Raw genomic sequence first — 22,330 nt, forward strand, 5'->3', positions numbered from 1 at the left:
CACTTCAGTCTTAGTGTAAACAGGAGGGGAGGTGGACGCGTGAGACCTATATAGCCTGGCTTCGCCAGCCGCAGCTAGCTAAGCGAGGGCATCCAAATCAGCCTGTCTTTCCTCCCGAAGGGAGGGGGCGTGGCTTATTTAGGTCCCGCCTCCGGCGCCAAAGCGTCCAGGCGGGACTTCCGCCAGACGAAGGGATCACTTCCGTATGGTGGAGATCTCGGCGGGCTCTGAGCCGGCCGCTGCGGAGGGAGCCTGCGGGCTGGGCTCCGGCCCTGCGCGCGGGCCGGAGATGCTGGGTGGCGACTCGGACGCCGGGGATAAGGGAGTGGAGAGCGATGCTGTGGGAGCTGTGGCCGCGCCGCCCGCCATTGACTTCCCGGTTGAAGGCTCGGACCCCAAGTATGACGGTGAGGAAACGTCAGTGTTGTGCGTCGCGCCTCTGTCCCCTGAGCCCCGCGTCTCTGCGTCCCGCATTCCCACGCGGGGCGGGCGGTCCCTGGGTCCTCCGGGGGCCTGGGCTTCAATTGGGGAGGGCAGAGGAGGGTCGGGGAGGCAGTGTCAGGTAAAGATTTTTGTTGATATTTCTGCTCCTCGGTTTCTTGGCCGGGGCCTTTGGACACCAGACGACGGGGCTTCCCCGAGGCTGCTTTCCAGCCCCCACTCAGGACCTGTGGGTTTGTCATTCGCTGAGAATGATCTTTGACCTTTAGTGTAGAATCGGACTTTGCAGACTGGCTACGCTTGAAGAGCTTGGGACTTGGAGCTTAAATTAGAAACTTCTATGCTTGGTTCTCTTCTGTCGCTGTCTCTCAATGTCTCTTTCCTCCCTCCTCTCTCCTTCCCTCTGTTTCTCTCTTCAATTTCGCTATCTATGGCTCTCATCTCTGTCTCCAAGCTTTTCGTTAGCAGGAGATGTGGCATAAGGAAGTCAAGTTTAAGTGGCAGGTGTTGGAAAGCAATTAACCATTTTAGTGGCATTTACTGACGTGCAGTGAGGGTCCTTATTTGATATTACTAGTTTTTGCGTGTGTATGTGTGTGGGAGGCGATACTGGTGTTGAACACAGGGCTTGCTGCTTACTAGATAGGTGCTTTACCACTTAAGCCACATCTTCAGCCTTTTTTGCTGGTTACTTTTGAGATAAGGGCTTACTAACCTGTGATTAGCTTCCCAAAGTAGCTAGGATTACAGGTGTTGGCCGTAAGTACTTGGCTTGTTTGGCTACATAAAAAAAAAATCACTTGTGTGGCTCAGTAGTAGAGTGCTTGCCTTGCATGAATGAGGCCCTGGGTTAGATTCCTCAGCACCACATAAGCAGAAAAAGCTGGAAGTGGTGCTGTGGCTCAAGGGGTAGAACACTAGCCTTGAGCTGAAAAGCTGAGGGACAGCACCCAGGCCCCATGACCGACTCCCCCCCCCAAAAAAAAAAAAAGTTGTGGAAGGCACTGGTGGCTCACACCTGTAATCCTAGCTACTTAGGAGGTTGAGATCTGAGGACTGTGCTTGAAGCTACTTGGGCCTGGAAAGTCCGTGAGCATCTTATCTACAGTTAATCACCAGAAAACTGGAAGTGGTTCTGTGGCTCAAAGTGGTAGAGCACTAGCCTTGAACAAAAGAGCTCAGGGATAGTGACCAGGCCCTCTGAGTTCAAGCCCCACATCTAATCACCCTCCCACAAAAAAAAATTCAGTTGTACTACCAAAAATGTATGCATTTGAGCTGGGGTTGTAGCCATCTATAGGAGGCTCTGAGTCGGTTCCTAAGCCTCTCCCTACCACGCTACCACCCTACCCTCCAAGAAATACATTGATTGTTTTAAGGAGTTTTTCAACTCTAAGGTATTTTACACATTTAACACAAGGATGGCATTAGTATTATTATATTGCTGTGGATTTAAAGATGAAAACCAAGGTGAGAAGTTTGTCATCTGTAAAACTTGACCACAATGAGAAAGAAAAGTAAACCAGAGTGGTAATTCAGGTGAAGTTTTATAGAGGAAGATGGTATGGTGGCAAATTTGTAATGATACCCTGATTTCTTGCACACATCAGTTGATATTAAGGCTCAGTGGTGTGGGGGATATTGATGTTATTAGGAAAAGTCCCAGCTGTAAACATACGAGTCACTCTTTTCTGTAACTGTGTGATAAGACTTTCTGCAAACCAAAGATTATTCTGGAAGGGAGTGATGATAGATAAACTTTGAAAAGTTTACTCCTCCTGGGTTTGCTGATAAATACTATTGTGCTTATTTATGTAATTGCCATTTCTCCCAAAGAGGCTTAGAATGTCCAGGAAGTGTGTGTGTGTGTGTGTGTGTGTGTGTGTGTGTATGTGTGTGTGTGTGTGTGTGTCTTGAGGTTTGAACTTAGGGCCTGGGTGCTGTCCCTGAGCAAAAGCTCAAGGCTAGCCCTTTACCACTTATGCCACAGCTCCTATTCTGGCTTTTTGGCCCATTAATTGGTGACCACAGACTTTCCTGCCTGGCCGGGCTTTGAACCATGATCCTCAGATCTCATCCTCCTAAGTAGCTAGGATGACAATTGTGAGCCACCCAGTGCCTGGCTCATATCTGTGAGCCATTTTGAATAGCAGTACACATGAAGTAGTTAAGTGATTTTTTTTAAATTGGTGCTGTGTATGATTTGAGGAGGACATTTATCCAGTTAACAGTAGAGTCAGAAAATTTAAAACAGGTGTAATTTCAGCAATTGGTTGTACCAGTTTAGCCTTTGAACAGTACACAGCTGGACAGCAGTCAACATCAGGTTCATTAATTTTCTTTGCATCTATCAGCAATTTTCATAAATTCTGTCAAATAATAATGGACAGTTCTGAGCATACTTGCCTGAGAAGAGTGAGTTAGATTTACCCTTTCTCATCTAATTACTCATATGCTGCATGTAGGAGTCTAGAACTCTAATTCAGCTAGGATCTGCATTTCATTTCTTACTATTTTGGAGAAATTGGCCTCATCTTTCCACCTTTTTCTCTTTTCCTCGTGACCAATATTATAAAGTGTGAGATTTAAGCTTCAGACATCATTGCTTTTCTGTTTTATTTCATTTGGGTTTTTAACTGGATTTTAAAAGTGGTCATTATCTTGATATCCTTTTCCCTTTCCCTTATTTCTTGGGAGAAGATACTGAGGATTGAATCCAAGGTCCCAAGCTTGCTAGGCAAGCACTCTATACTACTTGAGTCATGCCTTCAGCACTTTTATCTGGGGTGGCCTTCAACTTCTTATCTTCCTGCTTCTGTCTCCTGATATCGTGGATTACAGGCCTGTACTACCATGCTTGGCTATTTTCTTGAATTATTAAAGGTTTATTTGACGCTACTGACCAACTGTCTTGGGGCTTGAACTCTGGGCCTGAGGGCTGTCCCTGAACTCTTCAGCTCAAGGTGACACTCTACCACTTAAGCCACAGTGCCACTTCCGGCTTTTTCTGTTTATGTGGTACTGAGGAAGCAAACCCAGGGCCTCATGCATGTGAGACAGTCATTCTACCCAGCCCAACCATCTTATTCTTTATTGGTGATATTGGGATTTGAACTTAAGCCCTCATGCTTGCTAGGCAAGAATTTAAGCCAGTGTCCCCAGGTCAGCCACACCCCCATCCCTTTTCTGTTTTGCATTTTTCCTATTAAAAAATAAATTTTTCTAAACCAGGATGGAGCCAGTGGTAGAATGCTTCCAGAGTATGTGCTTATATATGTAATTGCCATAAAGAGTAGACCTACCTCATGGCAGAAAACAGGAAATAGAAAACCCTTCTAATCTTAATCTCACTACTGTTAATGGTGTGTGTGTGTGTAAGTAAAAATAAAACTTTTTTCCCCCCATGGTCCTGGGACTTGAACTCAGTGTCTGGGTGCTGTTCCTGAAGCTCTTTGTCCTCAAGGTTAGTGCTTTACCACTTGAGCCACAGCCACTTCCAGCTTTTTCTGAATAGTTTATTGGAGATAAGAGTATCATGGACTTTTCTGCCTGGGTTGGCTTTGCACTGTGAATCTCAGATCTGAGCCTTCTGAGTAGCTAGGATTACAGGTGTGAGCCACTGTTGCCCAGCTGGTTTATATTTTGATGTGGCTAAAAGAAATGGTTATGTTGGAGATTTTGCATTTAAAAATATTTGAGAAAGAAAGGTAACCTGGTAGAGCCCTTGTCTGGGATTCTGAGAGGTCTTAGGACTGATCTCCAGTACTGCCAAGCCACTGCCAAGCCACAACGACAGAAAAGAAACCTTTGGGTTTTGTAAAGATTGGCAAATCTTTATGAAGAGCTGTATGCCTGGCACTGTCCTAGGTACTGAGGTAGGACAGGCTGACTATAAAAAAGCATATAATGTTTATTTTACAGATTTTGTATTTGCAACTTTTAAAATATTTTTGCCCATTTTTAAGGTTTCTTGAATTTTTATTTTATGTACAAATATGGTCTTTCATTGGACTTGATATCTTGGATACTCCATTCAAGGACCATCACTTAGTACGACTTAATGAAGCCCATGTCTTTTGCATACCAGTGGAAACATTGCAGGCACATTTTGAGCCCATACTTCTGGATCAGACTGTGCGATTAGAGCACAAGTGGCAAGAGCGAGATCCATGGCTGAATTTTTCCAGTAGAGCTGCTGGTGACCAGTCTTGTTTCCACAGGTCCAACGAGGAAAAAGGCTTTTGTCTTTTTTTTTTTTGGTCAGTCGTGGGGCTTGAACTTTGGGCTTGGGCGTTGTCCTCACGCTCTTCAGCTCAAGGTGAGTGCTCTGCCACTTGAGTCACAGTGCCGCTTCGGTTTTGAGTGGTTTATTGGAGATAAAAGTCTCACAGACTTTTCTGTCTGGGCTGGCTTTGAATCACGATGCTCAGATCTCAGCCTCCTGAGTAGCTAGGATTACAGGTGTGAGCCACAGCACCCAGTTTTTTGCCCATTTTTGTAGCTATAAAATAAATACATTTTGGCCTTTGGTCCTTATCCAGCCTCCTACCTCATTCTTTGAGGGGTGTGGTCCCTGTTATGTAGTTGACTGTTGTTTAGTGTTACATCTCACTTTCAGGCATATTTTTGCTTCCCTAATGAGTTTTTACTATCTTGAAATATATATTCAAATATTTTGCTATCTATAATTTCTTCCTTCCTTCCTTCCTTCCTTCCTTCCTTTCTTTCTTTCTTTCTTTCTTTCTCTTTCTCTTTCTCTCTCTCTCTCTGTCTGTCTCCCTCTCTCTCTCCCTGTGCATCTATCTATGCCTCTAGCCCAGCATTTTGCTCATTATTTTTTTTTTTGTCGGACGTGGGGCTTGAACTCTGGGCCTGAGCGCTGTCCCTCAGCTCTTCAGCTCAAGGCTAGTGCTCTACCACTTGAGCAACAGCACCACTTGCAGTTTTCTAGTGGTTTATTGGAGATAAGAGTTTCACAGACTTTCTTGCCCAGGCTGGCTTTGAACCATGATCCTCAGATCTCAGCCTCCTGAGTAGCTAGGATTACAGGTGTGGGCCATGGCGCCCGGCTTTTTGCTTGTTATTTTGGAACTGAGTTCCCTGGCTGGATTCCCAGGCTGGCCTCAAACTTTGACCTTCCATATCTCAGACTCCTGAGTAGCTAGGATTTACAAGTGTGAGCCATCAGGGCCCAGCTATTTTTATTTATTTATTTATTTTTGACCAGTTGTGGGCTGAACTCTGGGTCTGGGTGCTGTCCCTCAGCTCTTTAGCTTAAGGCTAGCACCCTACTACTTGAGCCACAGCATCACTTCCGGTTTTCTGGTGGTTTATTGGAGATGAGAGTCTTATAGACTTTCCTGCCCAGGCTGACTTTGAACTCCAACCCTTAGATCTCAGCCTCCTGAGTAGCTAGGATTACAGGTGTGAGCCACCGGTGCCTGGCCCAGCTATTTTTTTTTAAGGTTTTTGATATAGTAATGGCCAGAGCAGTTGTATAGGTTTATATTCTCACATTTGAATCTGTCTCACCTCACCCTGACTAGCCTTCCTAAATTTGTAATAACTTTATTTTTTGTTGGTTGTGGGTCTTGAATTCAGGACCTGGGCGCTGTCTCTGAGGTCTTTTGCTCAAGGCTAGAGTTCAACCACGTTGAGCCTCAGCACCACTTCCAGTTTTTGAATGGTTAATTGGAGATAAGAGTCTGCCTGATTTGGCTTCAAACTGTGATCCTCAGATCTCAGCCTCCTGAGTAGCTAGGATTTCAGGTGTGAGCCACTGGCACCCAGCCAGACAGGTCTTTCTTTACTAGACTTGCTAGGACCTAGATCCTCCTGTTTATACTTCTACCATAGCCTAGTTAACAGATGGTGCTACTATGTCCAGCCTTTTCTGTTTAGATGGGGTATTGTGAATGACCTGGTGTGGCCATCAACTGATCTTCCCTATCTCAGTCTCCCAGGTAGCTGTAATGACAGGTGCATCCATTTGGCTAGCCGATTTCATTCTTGATGTCTTGGAACCTGTTCTTCCCTCTTTTGTGTAGTAATTTACCTCCTTTACTTTGCTTATTCTAACCCTTCCTTGTTTACTGCATGCCTCTTCCCAAATATGTTTCCAGAATAACATTCCTTAAATAATTCTTACTTTATTTTTTTTCACCTGTTTAATAATGTATTCCAAGCTCAGAGAGACAAACAGCACATGTTTTCTCTCATATGTAGGAGCTAGATCTAAAATACACCCGGATGTTTTACATTATACATGACTCTAGGCATTCACACGCAGTTGAGACCAAAGGGAGATACTCTTAGGAACACAAAGGGGCAATGCCCATGTGCCTCTGACCAAATAAAATAATATCTATTGAAATGAACTTTTAAAAAAAAGTGAATGTATTAAGCAAAATGTAGTAGCTCACACCTGTAATCCTCGCTGCTCAGGAGACTGAGATCTAAGGATTGCAGTTTGAAGGCAGGAAAGTCTGTGATACACTTTTTTTTTTTGGTTGGTTATGGGACTTGAACTCAGGACCTGAGCACTGTCCCTAAACTCTTTTGTGCAAGGGTAACACTCATCACTTTGAACCACAGCACTACTTCTGGTTTTCTGATGGTTCATTGGAGATAAGAATCTCTCAGTGTTCGCTTCGGCAACACATACACTAAAAGCAACACATATACTAAAATTAGAACGATACAGAGAAGATTAGCATGGCCCCTGCGCAAGGATGACACGCAAATTTGTGAAGCATTCCATATTTTTAAAAACAAATTGTTTAACTAGGTAGGGATACAGGTGGACCCATTGCAACAATGAGATGTACAAGTCGTTACGTTGAAAAATGAACTTTACAACTTTGGTAGGGGGGGAGGGGAGAGGATGGGAAAGGATGGGAAGGGGAAACAAAGAGGAGGCAACAATGCTTGATAAGAAATGTACTCGTTATCTTTCCCATGTAATTGTAACTCCTCTGTACAGTATTCTCACAATAAAATTAAAAAAAAAAGTCTCAGACTTTCCTGCCCGGGTTGGCTTTGAACTATGATCCTCAGATTTCAACTTCCTGAGAAGCTAGGATTACAGGCATGAGCCACCAATGCCTAGTTCTGTGAGATTCTTATCTCCAATCAAACATCCAAAAAGCCAGAAATGGAGCTGTGGTCCAAGTGGTAGAGTGCTAGCCTTGAATAATACTGCTCAGGGACAGTGCCCAGGCCATGAGTTCAAGCCCCAGGACTGGCACAAAAAATCGAAACAGAGAAAAAAAATGTATAAAACTCTGAGAATTTAGGAGCTTCAGCTTTAAGAGGCTGATCCTCTTTTTGGTCTTGGGTAATAGAAGAAGATGGGTATGAGTATCAGTCTGTTGTGCCGATACATTGCTTCTCCATATTGGAATCACTGTTCTTATTTGTAAGGTAGGGAAAGGGTGAGTTTAAAATTTTACTCAGCTTGTTTTTTGAAGACTAAAGGAGATAGTGTGTGCGAACCCCTGCTTCACGAGGCAAAACTGTTCCATCCTTTTCTTCCCTTTCCAAGCCTTCTTTATTTAGGAAGTAAGCTATTCTATTCCCACTTGCTAGCTTATTTCCTGTCATGTTACTTTATTCATTCTTTACTCCATTTGCTGCCAGCATTGGCTGCTGGCCCTCCAGTTCTCAGAATTCAACTTAGATTCACTTCCTGGAAGTTGTTTTTTTGTGTGTGTGTCGGTTGTGGTGCTTGAACTCTGGGCCTGGGTGCTGTCCCCCAGATCTTCAGCTCAAGACTAGTGCTCTACCACTTGAGCAACAGCACCATTTCTGGCTTTTTCTGCTTATGTGGTGCTGAGGAATTGAAGCTAGGGCCTTATGCATGCAAGGCAAGCACTCTACCACTGAGCCACCTTCCCAGCCCTACTCTTGTTTTTTATTTCTCAGTGTTAAAAATAATTTCTGTTTCATTAATTAGAATATGCAGTTTTGTTCTTGTAAGACATGTTTGCCAATAATATTTTATGTTTTTACTTTTTTAGAATCTGATGTTCCAGCAGAACTCCAAGTGTTAAAAGAACCCCTGCAACAGCCAACTTTCCCTTTTGTAGTTGCAAACCAACTGCTTCTGGTGTCTCTGCTGGAGCACTTGAGCCATGTGCATGAGCCAAACCCACTTCACTCTAAACAGGTGTTTCAATGTAAGTAAGAAGAACTCGGCTTCCTAATAGAGCTTGTAAAAGTGTTTTACTAATTACATATCTGCTGTGGCTCTGAAGAAGCAAGTTGTGCATAAAAAATTGGGTTAAAAAAAGTGTGAAGTGGGACTGGGAAGATGGCTTAGTGGTACAGTGCACTGCCTTGCATACATGAGGCCTTGGGTTTGATTCCTCAGCACACATAAGCAGAAAAAGCCAGAAGTGGTCCTATGGCTCAAGTGGTAGAACGCTAGCCTTGAGCTGAAGATTGAGGGACAGCACCCAGGCCCAGAGTTCAGGCCCCATGACCACCACCAACAACAACAAAAAATTGTGAAGGTCTGGTAATGTGGCCTAGTGGTAGAGTGCTTGCCTAGCATGCATGAAGCCCTGGGTTTGATTCCTCAGTAACACATCAACAGAAAAATCTGAAAGTGGTGCTGTGGCTCAAGTGGTAGAGTGCTAGCCTTGAGCAAAAGAAGTTCAAGGTCAGTACCCAGGCCCTGAGTTCAAGCCCAGGACTGGCAAAAAAAAAAAAAATGCTACTCAGGAGGCTAAGATCTGAGGATCGTGATTCAAAGCCAGCCCGAGCAGGAAAGTCCGTGAGACTCTTATCTCCAATAAACCACTAGAAAACCAGAAGTGTCACTGTGGCTCAAGTGGTAGAGCACTCACCTTGAGCTGAAGAGCACAGGGACAGTGCCCAAGTCCAGAGTTCAAGCCCCACAACCAATAAAAGCAAAAACAAAACAAAACAAAAAGACTTGCCAGGAGCTGGTAGCTCATGCCTGTAATCCTAGCTACTCGGAAGGCTGAGATCTGAGCATTGCAGTTCAAAGTCAGCCCAGGCAGGAATGTCTGTGAGATTCTTATTTCCAATTAACCACTAGAAAACTAGAAGTGGCACTGTGGCTCAAGTGGTAGAGTACTTGCCTTGAACTGAAGAGCTCATAGCGCCCAGGCCCAGAGTTCAAGTCCCATGACTGACCCCCCAAAAAAAGTGTGAAGTCAGGCACCAATGGCTCAAACCTGTAATCCTAACTACTCAGGAGGCTGAGATCTGAGAGTTTTGATTTGAAGCCAGCCCAGGCAGAAAAGTCCCCACGAGACTCTTATCTCCAGTTAACTACCAGAAAATTGGAAGTAGTGCTGTGGCTCAAAGTGGTAGAGCATTAACTTTGAGCAAAAGAGCTAGGGACAGTGCTCAGGCCCTGAGTTCAAGACCCATGAATTGGAGTGAGAGGAGTATGAATAACTACATTCCTTAAATTCATTTCATATTTTCTTTTAGGTTATGCCTTATAAGTGTAAACATTCAGGACACTAAAAGTGTGTGTAATTGAGTAAACAAAGGGTAATTCTTAGGGAGGTGCTCTATTAATTGAGCTATGCTCCAGCCATCTCATGATTTTTAAAATAAATATAGTATTTGAATAAAATATGTAATGTTTACATATATAAATAACTACTAAATGTATTTGTTAATTATTTTTAGTGCTACTAGTGTTGGGGTTTAAACTTAGGGACTCCCTATTTTTCACTCAAGACTGGTAGCCTAACACCTTAACCAGGCTTCCACTTCTAGCTTTTTCCTGGTTAACTGGAAATAAGAGCCTCAGATTTTTCTGCTCTAAACCATGATCTTCAGATCTTACCATCCTGAGTAGCTAGGAGTACAGGTGTGAGGCACAGCTACCCTGCTGTTGCTGCCGCCGCTGCAGCTTCCTGATACTGGGATGAAACCCAGGGACTTGTGCATGCCACTGAGCAAATCAGTAAAAGCCAGAACATATATTGCGTAATAAATGCTTTCTGTATGTTGGCTGATTCCATATTGAAAAGAATCATCCTTGCTATCCTATTGGCTGTCCTATTGCCTGTCATCCAAAGTGCAGTGTGTGAAATGTCAGAAGATTGTGTTTATATTTCTTACCCTTTTATTATTATTTTTTTTGGGGGGTCCGGTTATGGGGCCTGAACTCTGGGCTTGAGCACTGTCCCTAAGCTCTTCAGCTCAAGGCTAGTGCTCTACCACTTGAGCCACAGCGCCACTTCCGGCTTTTTTCTTTTTGCTTATGTGGTGCTGAGGAATCGAACCCAGGGCCTTGAGCATGTAAGGCAAGCGCTCTACCACTGAGCCACCTTCCCAGCCCTTCTTACCCTTTTAAAATGAGCCAAGTCTTGTCATGACTAGGTGTGGTTGACGAGTGACTCACACAGTAGAAGGTGGGTACTGATGCTGCACATGCTCCTGATCCCCACTGCCCAGAGTGGCCATGGTTACCACGTATATAGGCCTCACTGTTTTCTCTTCTGGAGGTTTGTGCATGTGTATACTATTACTCTTCATTCTTAGAGTGCCATTTAAAATGGCCATTTGACGGATGGCTTTTCTAATAGCAGCTTTCCATGCTCTTCCTATAGTACTTTGCCAGACTTTCATCAAGATGGGGCTGCTGTCATCTTTCACGTGCAGTGATGAGTTCAGCTCATTGAGACTGCATCACAACAGAGCCATCTCGCATTTGATGAGGTCTGCAAAAGAAAGAGTCCGTCAGGTAAACCCTAATGTGTGTACTTCATCTGTGACAATGTAGGTTTTACTTTGTCTTTGCTGAAATGGAGCTAGCTTAGTGGTAGGGCATTTGCTGGCATGCACAGTGCCCTAGGTTTGATCCCCAGCATTGGAAACAAAACAAACAAGGCAAATAATCTGATGATATTTTAAAACATTTTGAAATTCTGCATAATACAGCAGGTTTTAAAGAATATATAAGCAGGGTCCTGGTAGCTCATATCTGTAATCCTAGCTGCTCATGAGGCTAAGATTTGAGGATCTCAGTTCAAAGCCAGCCTGGGCAGAACAATCTGTGAGACCCTAACCATCAGAAAACTGTAAGTGGCATGGTAACTCAAAGTGGTAGAGTGCTAGACTTGAGCAAAAAGAGCTCAAGGACAGCACCTAGATCCCAAGTTCAAAATCCTGCGACCAGGGGGAGAAGGGGAAAAAAAAAAAATATATATATATATATATATAAAGTTTCAGGTAATAATGTGCTTGTAATCTCAGCACTTGGGAGACAGAGGCAGGAATATGGAGGCCAGCTTAGGTTACACTGCAAGACTCTATCTCAAAATTTTTTTTGTGTGTATGTGCATGTTTGTGTGCTTTGTTGATTCAGTAATACTTACTGAGTACCGTATTACTAATATTACTGTATTATTGAAGTATTATAGTCCAGCACCTACTATACTGTAGGTGACTAAATTCCTGCCCTTATGGAGTATATATTCTACTGAGGAGGCAGTACACAGTATGTAAAATATGAAAATACAGCGGGTGTTAGGTCACTAAAGTAAAGAAGAAACATGGGCGGTGAAGGGGCTTAGCAGTGAGCAGCTTTGCAAGTTTCATGTAGGGCAGCTGGGGCCTGATTGACACTGAATTGAAGTCAAGAGTTGCAGTTGAGAGAATGAGCTATGCAGGTGTGCTGAGGAAAACCAAGGAACAGGTAGTGCAAGGATCCTGTGGTGGATGTGCTGGTTGTGGATGCAAAACAGCTATGAAACTGGAGTAGAGTAAGAAAATGGCAATGGACTGGGAATGTGACTTAGTGGTAGAGTGCTTGCCTAGCATGCATGAAGCCCTGGGTTCGATTCCTCAGTACCACATAAACAGAAAAAGCCAGAAGTGGCTCAAATGGTAGAGTGCTAGCCTTGAGCAAAAGCAGCTCAGGGACAGTGCCCAGGCCCTGAGTTCAAGTGCCAGGACTGGCAAAAAAGAAAGAAAGAGAAAAGGGTGAGCTTGGGAGGGAGCAGGCATACAGGATCCTGAGATTTTTTTTTTTTTTTTTTGTCAGTCATGGATCTTGAACTCTGGGTCTGGGCGCTATCCCTCAGCTCTTCAGCTCAAGGCAAGTGCTCTACCACTTGAGCCATAGTGCCACTTCTGGTTTTCTGGTGGTTTATTGGAGATAAGAGTCTCACAGACTTTTCCTGCCTGGGTTGGCTTTGAACCATGACCCTCAGATCTTAGCTACCGGTGCCTAGCTTTTTTTTTTTTTGGCTAGTCCTGGGACTTGAACTCAGGGTCTAGGCACTGTCCCTGAGCTGCTTTTGCTCAAGGCTAGCACTCTACCACTTGAGCCCAGCGCCACGTCTGGCTTTTTCTGTTGATGTGTTACTGAGGAATCAAACCTAGGGCTTCATGCATGCTAGGCAAGCACTCTACCACTAAGCCACATTCTCAGCCCCCTGAGACCATTTTAATGTGTGTGTTTTACTCAGAGAAAGATGGGAAATACTGCAGGTCTGATGCGCTTTTAACAAGGTCACACCTGCTGTTGTGTGTGTGCTAAGGTGTGAAAGGCAGAAGCAGATAGGTTCAGCCATGCTTCAGCTGGTGGTATGGCTCTGAGTAAGTAGAGAGAGAGCAGTGGAGACAGGTGTGTGGGTTCATATGGGTATGGGTGTGATGTCACTGGTTATGTGTGGTCAGTTTGTATATTCTCTGAGGTTCAAAACATGTTACATGGAGCGCTTTGGCAAATAAATTCTGTCTTGAAACATTGTCAATTGTAAACTCTTAAGTAATACTAAAAGTCCTATTTTTTGTTTCTAATATTGTTTGAACATCTGGGGTTATTCATATGATGTTGAATTATTTTTAGTAGAGTCCTTAGTCATGAAACTTTTCAAATTGTTACTACAAATGATTTTTGGTTTTAGGATCCTTGTGAGGACAGCTCTTACATGAAGAAAATCAGGTATGTGTTAAGTACTTTTTTGACTATCCAAAGATTAAACTATCCAAAAGAAATGAAGTTTAGGAAAGTGTTAGTTTTGGAATTTAAAAATAATGTTGAATCTGGGCACAGGTGGCTCACACCTATAATCCTAGCTACACAGGAGGCTGAGATCTGAGGATTGTGGTTCAAAGCCTGGGCAGAGAAGTTCATGAGACACTTTTAACTCCAGTAAACCACTCAGAAAAGTGGGAAGTAGCACTTGTGGCTCAAGTGGTAGAGCACTAGCCTTGAGCACAAAGAGGCTCGGGGACAGTGCCTAGGGCCTGCGGACTAGCAAAACAAGGAAAAAAAAAATGTTGGAGGAGTTGATGAACATTGCAACATTTGCCACTCAACAGTGCTCCAAGATTTGCTTTACTGCTCATTGTCTTCCATGTTGATCTCCACCCCGCCCCCTCATGGTTGGGGATTCTATAAGCCCAGCTATGAACTCTATAATGGATAGCTACTCTCTACTAGCGGTAGTGTCAAATTTTGCCTTTATTTACCAAATGTTTAAAATGGGTAATGAAGCTAGGCGCCAGTGGCTCATGCCTGTAATCCTAGTTACTCAGGAGGCTGACTTCAAAGCCAGCCAGGGCAGGGCAGGAAAGTCCATTAGACTTATTTCCAGTTAACAACAAAAAGATCCAGAAGTGGACCTGTGGCTTAATTTACGGTTGAGCACTAGCCTAGGGGAAAAAAAAACAAAAAAACAAAAAAACTCAGGATCAGCACCTAGGTTCTAAGTTCAAGCCCCAGGGACCCACAGAAAATTTTTCTTTTTAAACGTGTAATGGGTTTACATCATTAAGAAGTTTAAGTATGTGTATTTCTGAGCTATCCTAAGCAACTACTTAATCTTCCTGAGGATTTTGTAAGGATTTTGAATTGTGATACTGCTTACTGGGAAGTTCCTGAAATTGGTTTTGCTTGACCCCCTTTGCTTTATGTATGTATGTAGTTTTGAGGCTCTCTTACCACCATAGGTCTGCATAGCCTTGAAACTCCAAATCTTCCTGCATCAGCCTTCCCAATGAGATTGCAGGTGGGCACTACCGCTACTTGTATTACAGCCTTGATTTCCTTAGTGAACATTTTTGTCATCGAGAATGAAAAATTTCCCTGACAATTCGTTCCTTCCAAACTATTGTGTGCAATTTAGTCATACACGAGGTTGATAGGTTTGTAATGCATTGAGCATGAGCTTGGCCTGGAAGGTTTTGATTGTCTCACAGTTTAACATTGATGACCTGTGTTTATTGTTAACTTTTAGATCCAGAGAAATAGCCTTTGAAGCACAAACTTCACGCTACTTAAATGAATTTGAGGAGCTTGCCATCCTTGGAAAAGGTGGATATGGGAGAGTATACAAGGTTGTTTTCCACTTACTCATTTTGACTGCTACGCTATAACTCTGCATTTTCAGAAGATGTTTTTATTACCTTTACAAAACTACAAAGTGCGCAGGGAATTCCTAGAAATCATGAATATTTACTTTTCATTAGCAGTTAGCATTTATAAGGGAGTAGGCAGGTTTTCATTTTTTTCTGCCCATTTTGGATATTTAGGTGGATTCTAGAAACTAGATTTTGTTCCTGTCATTTCAGCTTCTAGGGGAACACAATGGCTAGGCACAGTGGTGTATGCCTGCCATTCCAAGCTAGGTGGGAGGCTGTGAAACTGAAAGAAGGCAGTATTTAGCCAACTTGGTCAGAAGTCTGAAAGGTTTTGTATACACAGAGAGCAATGTTCACCTGTGATCCCACAAGTGCCAGGAAGCCTAAACATGGTTGGATTTCAGCTTATGCACGATCCTGGCAGAAAAGAAGACCTATTCCTAAAAATAACCAGTGAAATACAGGGCTGATGGCATGGCTCAGTGGTATTGTGCCAGCCTATCAAGCATGAGGCTCTAAGTTGAAACTCTAGTACCACACACATATAAAGTGTTACTGAAGGAAGCTCCCAGGTGGGATACAGGCGTTTAAAGAAAAGTACTAGTAAAAATGTTTGTGCTGGGCTGGGAAGGTGGCTCAGTGGTAGAGCGCTTGCCTTGCATGCATGAGGCCCTGGGTTTGATTCCTCAGCACCACATAAGCAGAAAAAAGCCAGAAGTGGCACTGTGCCTCAAGTGGTAGGGCGCTAGCCTTGAGCTGAAGAGCTGAGGGACAGCGCCCAGGCCCAGAGTTCAGGCCCCATGACTGGACTCCAAAAAAAAAAAAATGTTTGTGCTACATGTTTTGGTGCTTAATAGTTTTGCTGACTTTTTTATTCTCCAGATGTGGAGTGTCTGGGAGTTGGACTTAGTGTAGCTTGCAGAATGGCTGGTCTAGCAGGCTAGGGCTGACCTCTAAGAGTAGTGGAAGGAAGAGACATGGCTTTAGCTTGATTTGCTGTCTTTGGCTGTTTAGATTATCTCAGCTTGGGTTTAATACTTTGTCTTTTGTTGGCTTTTTTAGGTCAGAAATAAATTGGATGGTCAACATTATGCAATTAAGAAAATCCTGATTAAGGGTGCAACTAAAACAGATTGTATGAAGGTAAGATTTTAAATGATTAGAGCCAGGCTTGGTGGCAAGCCTATATGATCCCAGCTACTAGGGACACTGAGGCAGGAAGCTCTTCCTGAGCTCAGGAGTTTCTGACCAGGCTGCACAACATACAGAATCTCATTTAGGAAACCGTTTTTGAATAGTTATTTAGTTTCTTTAGAAAGAATTGTCATGTATTTATTTGTGTATATATGGCAAAGAGTAGGTGGTATGAATTGTTGGTTTACTAAGAATCAGTACAGTAACTATCGAAGTTTTTATTTGATTTTTTAAAAATAGGCACTTCATTCGAACAGAGTTTCAGGGTCAGCAGAGGAATTATTATTATTATTATTTTTGCCTGGGGCTTGAACTCAGAGCTTGGGCACTGTCCCTGAGCTGCTTTTGCCACAGCTCCACTTCCGGCTTTTTGGGTAGTTAAATGGAGATAAGAGTCTCACAGACTTTCCTGCCTGGACTGCTTCAAATCATGATCCTCAAATGTCAGCCTCCTGAGTAGCTAGGATTATAGATGTAGGCTACTAGCACCTGACTATATATAAATACATTTTTATATTTATGATTTATATATTGTACAGCTTGCTCTAAAAAGAGCATGAGGCCAGTTCAGGTCTTAGACTTCTCTCTGACATGCTGTCTTGTTCTGGACAAGTTGGCCTGTCCTCTGAGCCACTCTGTCGACAACTCCTGAAGTAGGAGTGACAAGCCAGATGTAGTGGTTTGGGCCTGTAATCTTAGCACTGAGGGAGGACTGGTAGCAGGAATATTGAGACTCAAAGGCCAGCCTGGGCTACACATAGAAACATCTCTCTCAACAAATAAGCAAATAAAACCCCCCAGGATTTGGGAGAACTTAGCTTAATGGTAGAACACTTTCCTAACATGCTCAAGGACCCTCGGTTAGATCTCCAGAAACTAAAGAATGGAGAGAATGACAAATGGACTATAAAAAGAGCCAACGCCAGTGGCTTATGCCTATAATCCTAGCTACCCAGGAGCTGAGATTTGAGGATTGTGATTTTTTTTTTTTTTTGGAGGTGGGGGTCTGGTCGTGGGGCCTGAACTCTGGGCCTGGGTGCTGTCCCTCAGCTCTTCAGCTCAAAGCTAGCGCTCTACCACTTGAGCCACAGCGCCACTTCCAGCTTTTTTCTTTTTGCTTATGTGGTGCTGAGGAATCGAACCCAGGGCCTCATGCATGCAAGGCAAGCGCTCTACCACTGAGCCACCTTCCCAGCCCAAGGATTGTGGTTTGAAGCTAGCCCTGGCAGGAAAGTCTGTGAGGCTCTTATCTCCATTAAAATGACCAAAAATAAGTCAGAAGTGGAGTTGTGGCTCATGTGGTTGAGTGCAGTGACAGTGCCCAGGCCCTGAGGAATTGGCACAAAACAAAAAAATGTCAGGCACCAGTGGCTCTTACCTGTAATCCTGTCTATCCAGGAGGCTGAAATCTGAGGATCCTAGTTAGAAGTCAGCATGGGAAACCAAATATGGGAGACTCCGATCTCTACCAGCAAAAGGGCAGAAGTGGAGCTGTGGCTCAAGTGGTAGAGTACAAACACTAAGCAAAAAAGCTCAGGGACAGCACCTAGACCCAGTATTTAAGCCCCAGGACTGGCACCCCTCCAAAAATAAAGAAAAGAAAGAAAATAAAAAGAAAAAAATAAATAAAATACTATGTGTGTATGAGTTAGCAAGCTGTGACAAGAGCACTACTAGTCTTTCCCAGCAATATTTCCATTATTTTACACAGCTCAGATTGCTTGTACAGTTTTTTAATTATTTGGCTTTGGAATAAGAAGTTTTTGATATATGACATGTAATACATTTTTTATTTTCAAGGTACTACGGGAAGTGAAAGTGCTAGCAGGGCTTCAGCACCCCAACATCGTAGGCTATCACACCGCGTGGATCGAACATGTTCATGTAGTTCAGACACAGCGTGAGTAGATTTTGGCGATAGATTGGGCTGTTGTAGTCCACAGACCTGAAATCTGAAAAGCTCCCAACTCCAAAACTTCTAGAGCATCATGAAGGCATTCAAAAATTTTCAGATTTTTGAGCTTTTTGGATTTTCAGGTCAGAGATACTCAGCTAGTAGTCTGTGTGAATATTCCAGAATTTGAAAAAGAAATGTAGTGTTTCATATAAAATGAAACACTTTTGGTTCCAACCATTTTGCGTAAGAAATACCCAGACTTGGATAGCAAAGGGTTAGCAAACTTGCATCCATGGGCCAATTCTGTATGCCTTGTATTTGAGTGTCCCGCGAGCTGAGAATGAGTATTATATTTTATTTTATATTTTTTGTTGTTACTAGCTTTTATTTTTTTTGTCAGTCATGGGGCTTCAACTCAGGGCCTGGGCACTCTTCCCTGAGCTTTTTCTGCTCAGAGCTAAAACACTTCCACTTTGAGCTACAGTGCCACTTCTGGTTTTCTGGTGGTTTATTGGAGATAAAACTTTCCTGCCTGGGCTGGCTTTGAATCATGATCCTCAGATCTCAGCCTCCTGAGCAGGTAGGATTACAGCCACCAGTGCCTAGCATTATTGAGGTCTTGAACTCAGAGCATTGTAATACCTAAGCAGGCACTCCTTTACTTTTTACTCCTTTACTTTACTTTTTTTGTATGTGTATGCTAGTACTTTGGCTTGAATTCAGGGCCTAATGCTCACTTGGGCCTCATGGGCTTTTTGCTCAAGATTGGTGCTTTACCACTTGAGCTACAACTCCTTCTTCTGTTTCTTGCTAGTTATTTGGAGATAAGATTTTCATGGACATTTCTGCCCAGACTGGCTTTGAACCTTGATCCTCAGATTTCAGCCTCCTGAGCAGCTAAGATTACAGGAATAAGCCACTGGTGCCTGGCATTTTACTTTTATTTATTTGGAAAGTTTTGACATGGTTGTACTTTAATAAAACAAGGCTAACGTAGGGAGAAATAGAAAAGAAGAAACATTTCATGCTCCCCTCATAGGAAATAGGAGTAAAAGAGTCCTTTTTTTTTGAAGTATCAGCCATGTGTCAGAAGTAGTCTGGTCATTCATTCATTCATTCATTCATTGCCTTGCTAGAGATTGACCCAGGCCTTGTGCCTCTTACTACTAAGCACCATGTCTTTCACATTTTAAGATAGATTTATTAAAAAAGACTATTTTGTAAAAATTACATGAAATTTGTATTTTAGTAATAGTAAATAGTTTATTAGAACACAAACCTATACAGTGCCCAGGGCTGATTTTCACCCCAGTAGAACTGCAGTAGCAGAGTCCCTCGGGTCCCCAGAACTGTCAGTATTCACTAACTTGCATAGGAAGCTTCCCAAGAGGCTAGACAGCTCTATTTTATAGTTCCTAAAATGTGCCTTTGAATAAATCCTTACTGATATATGTGTATGTGTATGTGTGTGTGTGTATTTATTTATTTTTGGGTCCAGTTGTGGGGCCTGAACTCTGGGCCTGGGCGCTGTCCCTCAGCTCTTCAGCTCAAGGCTAGCGCTCTACCACTTGAGCCACAGCGCCACTTCTGGCTTTTTTCTTTTTGCTTATGTGGTGCTGAGGAATCGAACCCAGGGCCTCAGGCATGTAAGGCAAGCGCTCTACCACTGAGCCACCTTCCCAGCCCCTGTGTGTGTATTTATGATATATATGCTACACCCTAGTTTTAACCTGGAATTGAATTGAAAGAGTGGCTACTTGCTTGCAAATGTGTGTGTTTCATTTCTTTTCAGCAGACAGAGCTCCTATCCCATTGCCTTCTCTCAAAGTGCTCTCTGACCAGGAAGAGGACAGGTATGTGGACTGACTGCTGTTACTTCTATAAGATGTTTGCTTTTACTTGTAGCATCTCACTTTTGTCTTTTGTTACTAGGAACTTGAGGTGAGTGTTTTAGGCTTTAATTAATAAAATTAATTTATTTTTGTGGTACCAAGGCTTGAACTCAAGGTCTTGTGCTTGCTAGGAACATGGCTCCACCACTGAGCTAAGTATGTTAGTACTAGGGCTTGAATGTGAGCCTCTAGCGTGGCATTTTCCACTCAAGGCTTGGTGCTCTACCATTTGTACCACACTTCCACTTTCAGCTTTTTCTTTTTTTTGGGGGGGGGGTTCCGGTCGTGGGGCCTGAACTCTGGGCCTGGGTGCTGTCCCTCAGCTCTTCGGCTCAAGGCAGGCACTCTACCACTTGAGCCACAGCGTCACTTCTGGCTTTTTTCTTTTTGCTTATGTGGTGCTGAGGAATCGAACCCAGGGCCTCATGCATGTAAGGCAAGTGCTCTACCACTGAGCCACCTTCCCAGCCCCTTCAGCTTTTTGATGGTCAATTGGAGATAAGAGTTACAGGAATTTGTCTGTCTAGGCAGGCTCCAAACCTTGATTCTGAGACCTCAACTTCTTGAGTAGCTAGGATTGTAGGTATGATCTGCCGACATCTGGTTTTGAACTTCCTTTATATTCACTTTTATCTATACTGTTTTTACCTCCAGAGATCAATATAGTGGCAAAGATAATGAAAGCAGCTCGTCCATTGTCTTTGCTGAATTTACCTCAGAAAAAGAAAGACCCTCTGGTGAGCTTGACATTGCAAATGAAAATAACAAATTGGTGAACTACACCAGGGATTTAGTCATCAGGGACAGCAGTGAATATGCATCGCCCTTTGAACACCACGAGAATGGCCTGGCTGATTTGTCCCCCAGATCCATCGTGAAACACCGGCTGCCACTTGAGCAGGATTCAGACTTAGAGGGGAATTTCATATCCACCGAGGAGTCTTGCGAAGGGAATTTGAGCTTTCTGGGACAGACAGAGGTGAGACACCTTCTCAGAACCCACCTGTGTGATGATGTCTGCCAGTGACTGTGTGCCCTCCCTTTTCCAAGCTTACTTCCTTCACTTCCATGATGCCTAATTCTTCTTCCCTGGGTCATTGCTGCTCAAGATCTTCCCAAACATCTGCCTGGGAGTTGGAAGACTCATTCACTCTATTTCTGTTATATATCAGCTATAAAAATATATCTATGAGGAAAGATTTTACTATTTTTGGAGCATGACATTAGGTGGTTCCTGTAGAGTAACCTGATCAGTTTTCAGGGTTCTTCTGTTGAGGGTTATCATAACATGATAGTTTCACTGTATATTCACCAGTATTGCTATGATTAAAAATCTTTGAGGGACTGGGAATGTGGCTTAGTGGTAGAGTACTTGCTTAGGCTTAGGTGTTCGATTCCACAGTACCACATAAACAGAAAAAGCCAGAAGTGATGCTGTGGCTCAAGTGGTAGAGTGCTAGCCTTGAGCGAAAGAAGTTTAGGGCAGTGGCCAGGCTCTGAGTTCAAGTCCCAGGGCTGGCAAAAATAACAAAAACCTTGAGCAAGCCGGGTGCCTGTAATTCTAGCTACTCATGGCTGAGATCTCAGGATTGCAATTCAGAGCCAGTCCAGGCAAGAAAGTCTGTGAGACTCCATCTCCAATAAATTACCAGAACAGCCAGTTGAGTGTAGCCTTGAGTAAAAGAAGCTCAGGGACACAGCACCTAGGCCCCAGGACTGACAACTCCACAAAAAACCCAGTAGTGGAGCTGTGGTTTAAGTGGTAGAGCTTTAGCCTTGAGCAGAAAAGCTAAGGGATAGTGCCCAGGCCCTGAGTTTAAGTCCCAGAACTAGTGGATATATGCGTGCATGAACACACACACACATGCACCCACACACTATTAGCTATTTAGGTGAAATCTGAGGATTGAGGTTCAAAGCTAGCCCGGGCAGGAAAGTCTGTGAGACTTAACTCCAATAAACTACCAGAAAACCAGAAGCGACACTGTGGTTCCAAGTGGTAGAGTGCTAGCCTTGAGTGAGAAAGCTCAGGGACAGCCCAGACCCTGAGTTTCAAGCCCCACGAATAACCAAAAAACAAAAAAACCTTGAGCATTGACAGTTTATGTACGATCTGTCAGTAAGACTGCAGAGCTGTGTGTACCATCTATGCATATACAATGCAGAATTAGCTCTTGCTAGGAATATGTGTCTGTAGATATATTTTTGTTTTGAAACAGGTTCATGTCCAAGGAGTTGAATTTGAGTAACTTAATCAGAATAGTTTCATTTCTCTGTATGTATTTGGAAAAACTTCCTTGATACTCAAATAAGTGGGCCTATAAACAACTTACTGTTTGCTTAAGTAACAGTTATGTACAATGCAAAGCCAAGCAAAGCATAGTTTAGAGTATATTGAGAGCTGTAGAATACCATACAACCATTTTATTATATTTTATCTTCGCTTTCAAAGTATTTAGTATTACATTGGACAGCTTCCCTATTGGACTTTCCTCTGACTCCAGTCTGGCCTAGGCCTGTCTCTTTGTATCATGGTACAGAGTTG

The 22,330-nt window shown here is 43.3% G+C and overlaps 1 protein-coding gene across 4 annotated transcripts in view; it reads left to right on the forward strand.

Moving 5' to 3' along the window:
- Positions 1–204: 204 nt before the first annotated feature.
- Positions 205–22,330, forward strand: part of Eif2ak1 (eukaryotic translation initiation factor 2-alpha kinase 1) — a 42,162-nt gene continuing 20,036 nt past the window's right edge. For 2 of the 4 annotated variants that reach the window (XM_013023494.1, XM_013023495.1), the window contains exons 1-9: positions 205–407; positions 8,460–8,618; positions 11,040–11,173; positions 13,344–13,381; positions 14,679–14,778; positions 15,865–15,945; positions 17,797–17,896; positions 19,686–19,746; positions 20,440–20,764. In XM_013023494.1, the coding sequence (XP_012878948.1) occupies positions 206–407; positions 8,460–8,618; positions 11,040–11,173; positions 13,344–13,381; positions 14,679–14,778; positions 15,865–15,945; positions 17,797–17,896; positions 19,686–19,746; positions 20,440–20,764 (1,200 nt within the window). In that variant the 5' untranslated portion in view covers position 205. The remainder of the gene's footprint in view (positions 408–8,459; positions 8,619–11,039; positions 11,174–13,343; positions 13,382–14,678; positions 14,779–15,864; positions 15,946–17,796; positions 17,897–19,685; positions 19,747–20,439; positions 20,765–22,330) is intronic. The other 2 variants (XM_013023497.1, XM_013023496.1) reach the window with 2 other exon arrangements.

The sequence above is a fragment of the Dipodomys ordii genome, unplaced genomic scaffold (genome assembly GCF_000151885.1).
Source record: "Dipodomys ordii isolate 6190 unplaced genomic scaffold, Dord_2.0 Scaffold68, whole genome shotgun sequence".
NCBI classification, from domain to species: domain Eukaryota; kingdom Metazoa; phylum Chordata; class Mammalia; order Rodentia; family Heteromyidae; genus Dipodomys; species Dipodomys ordii.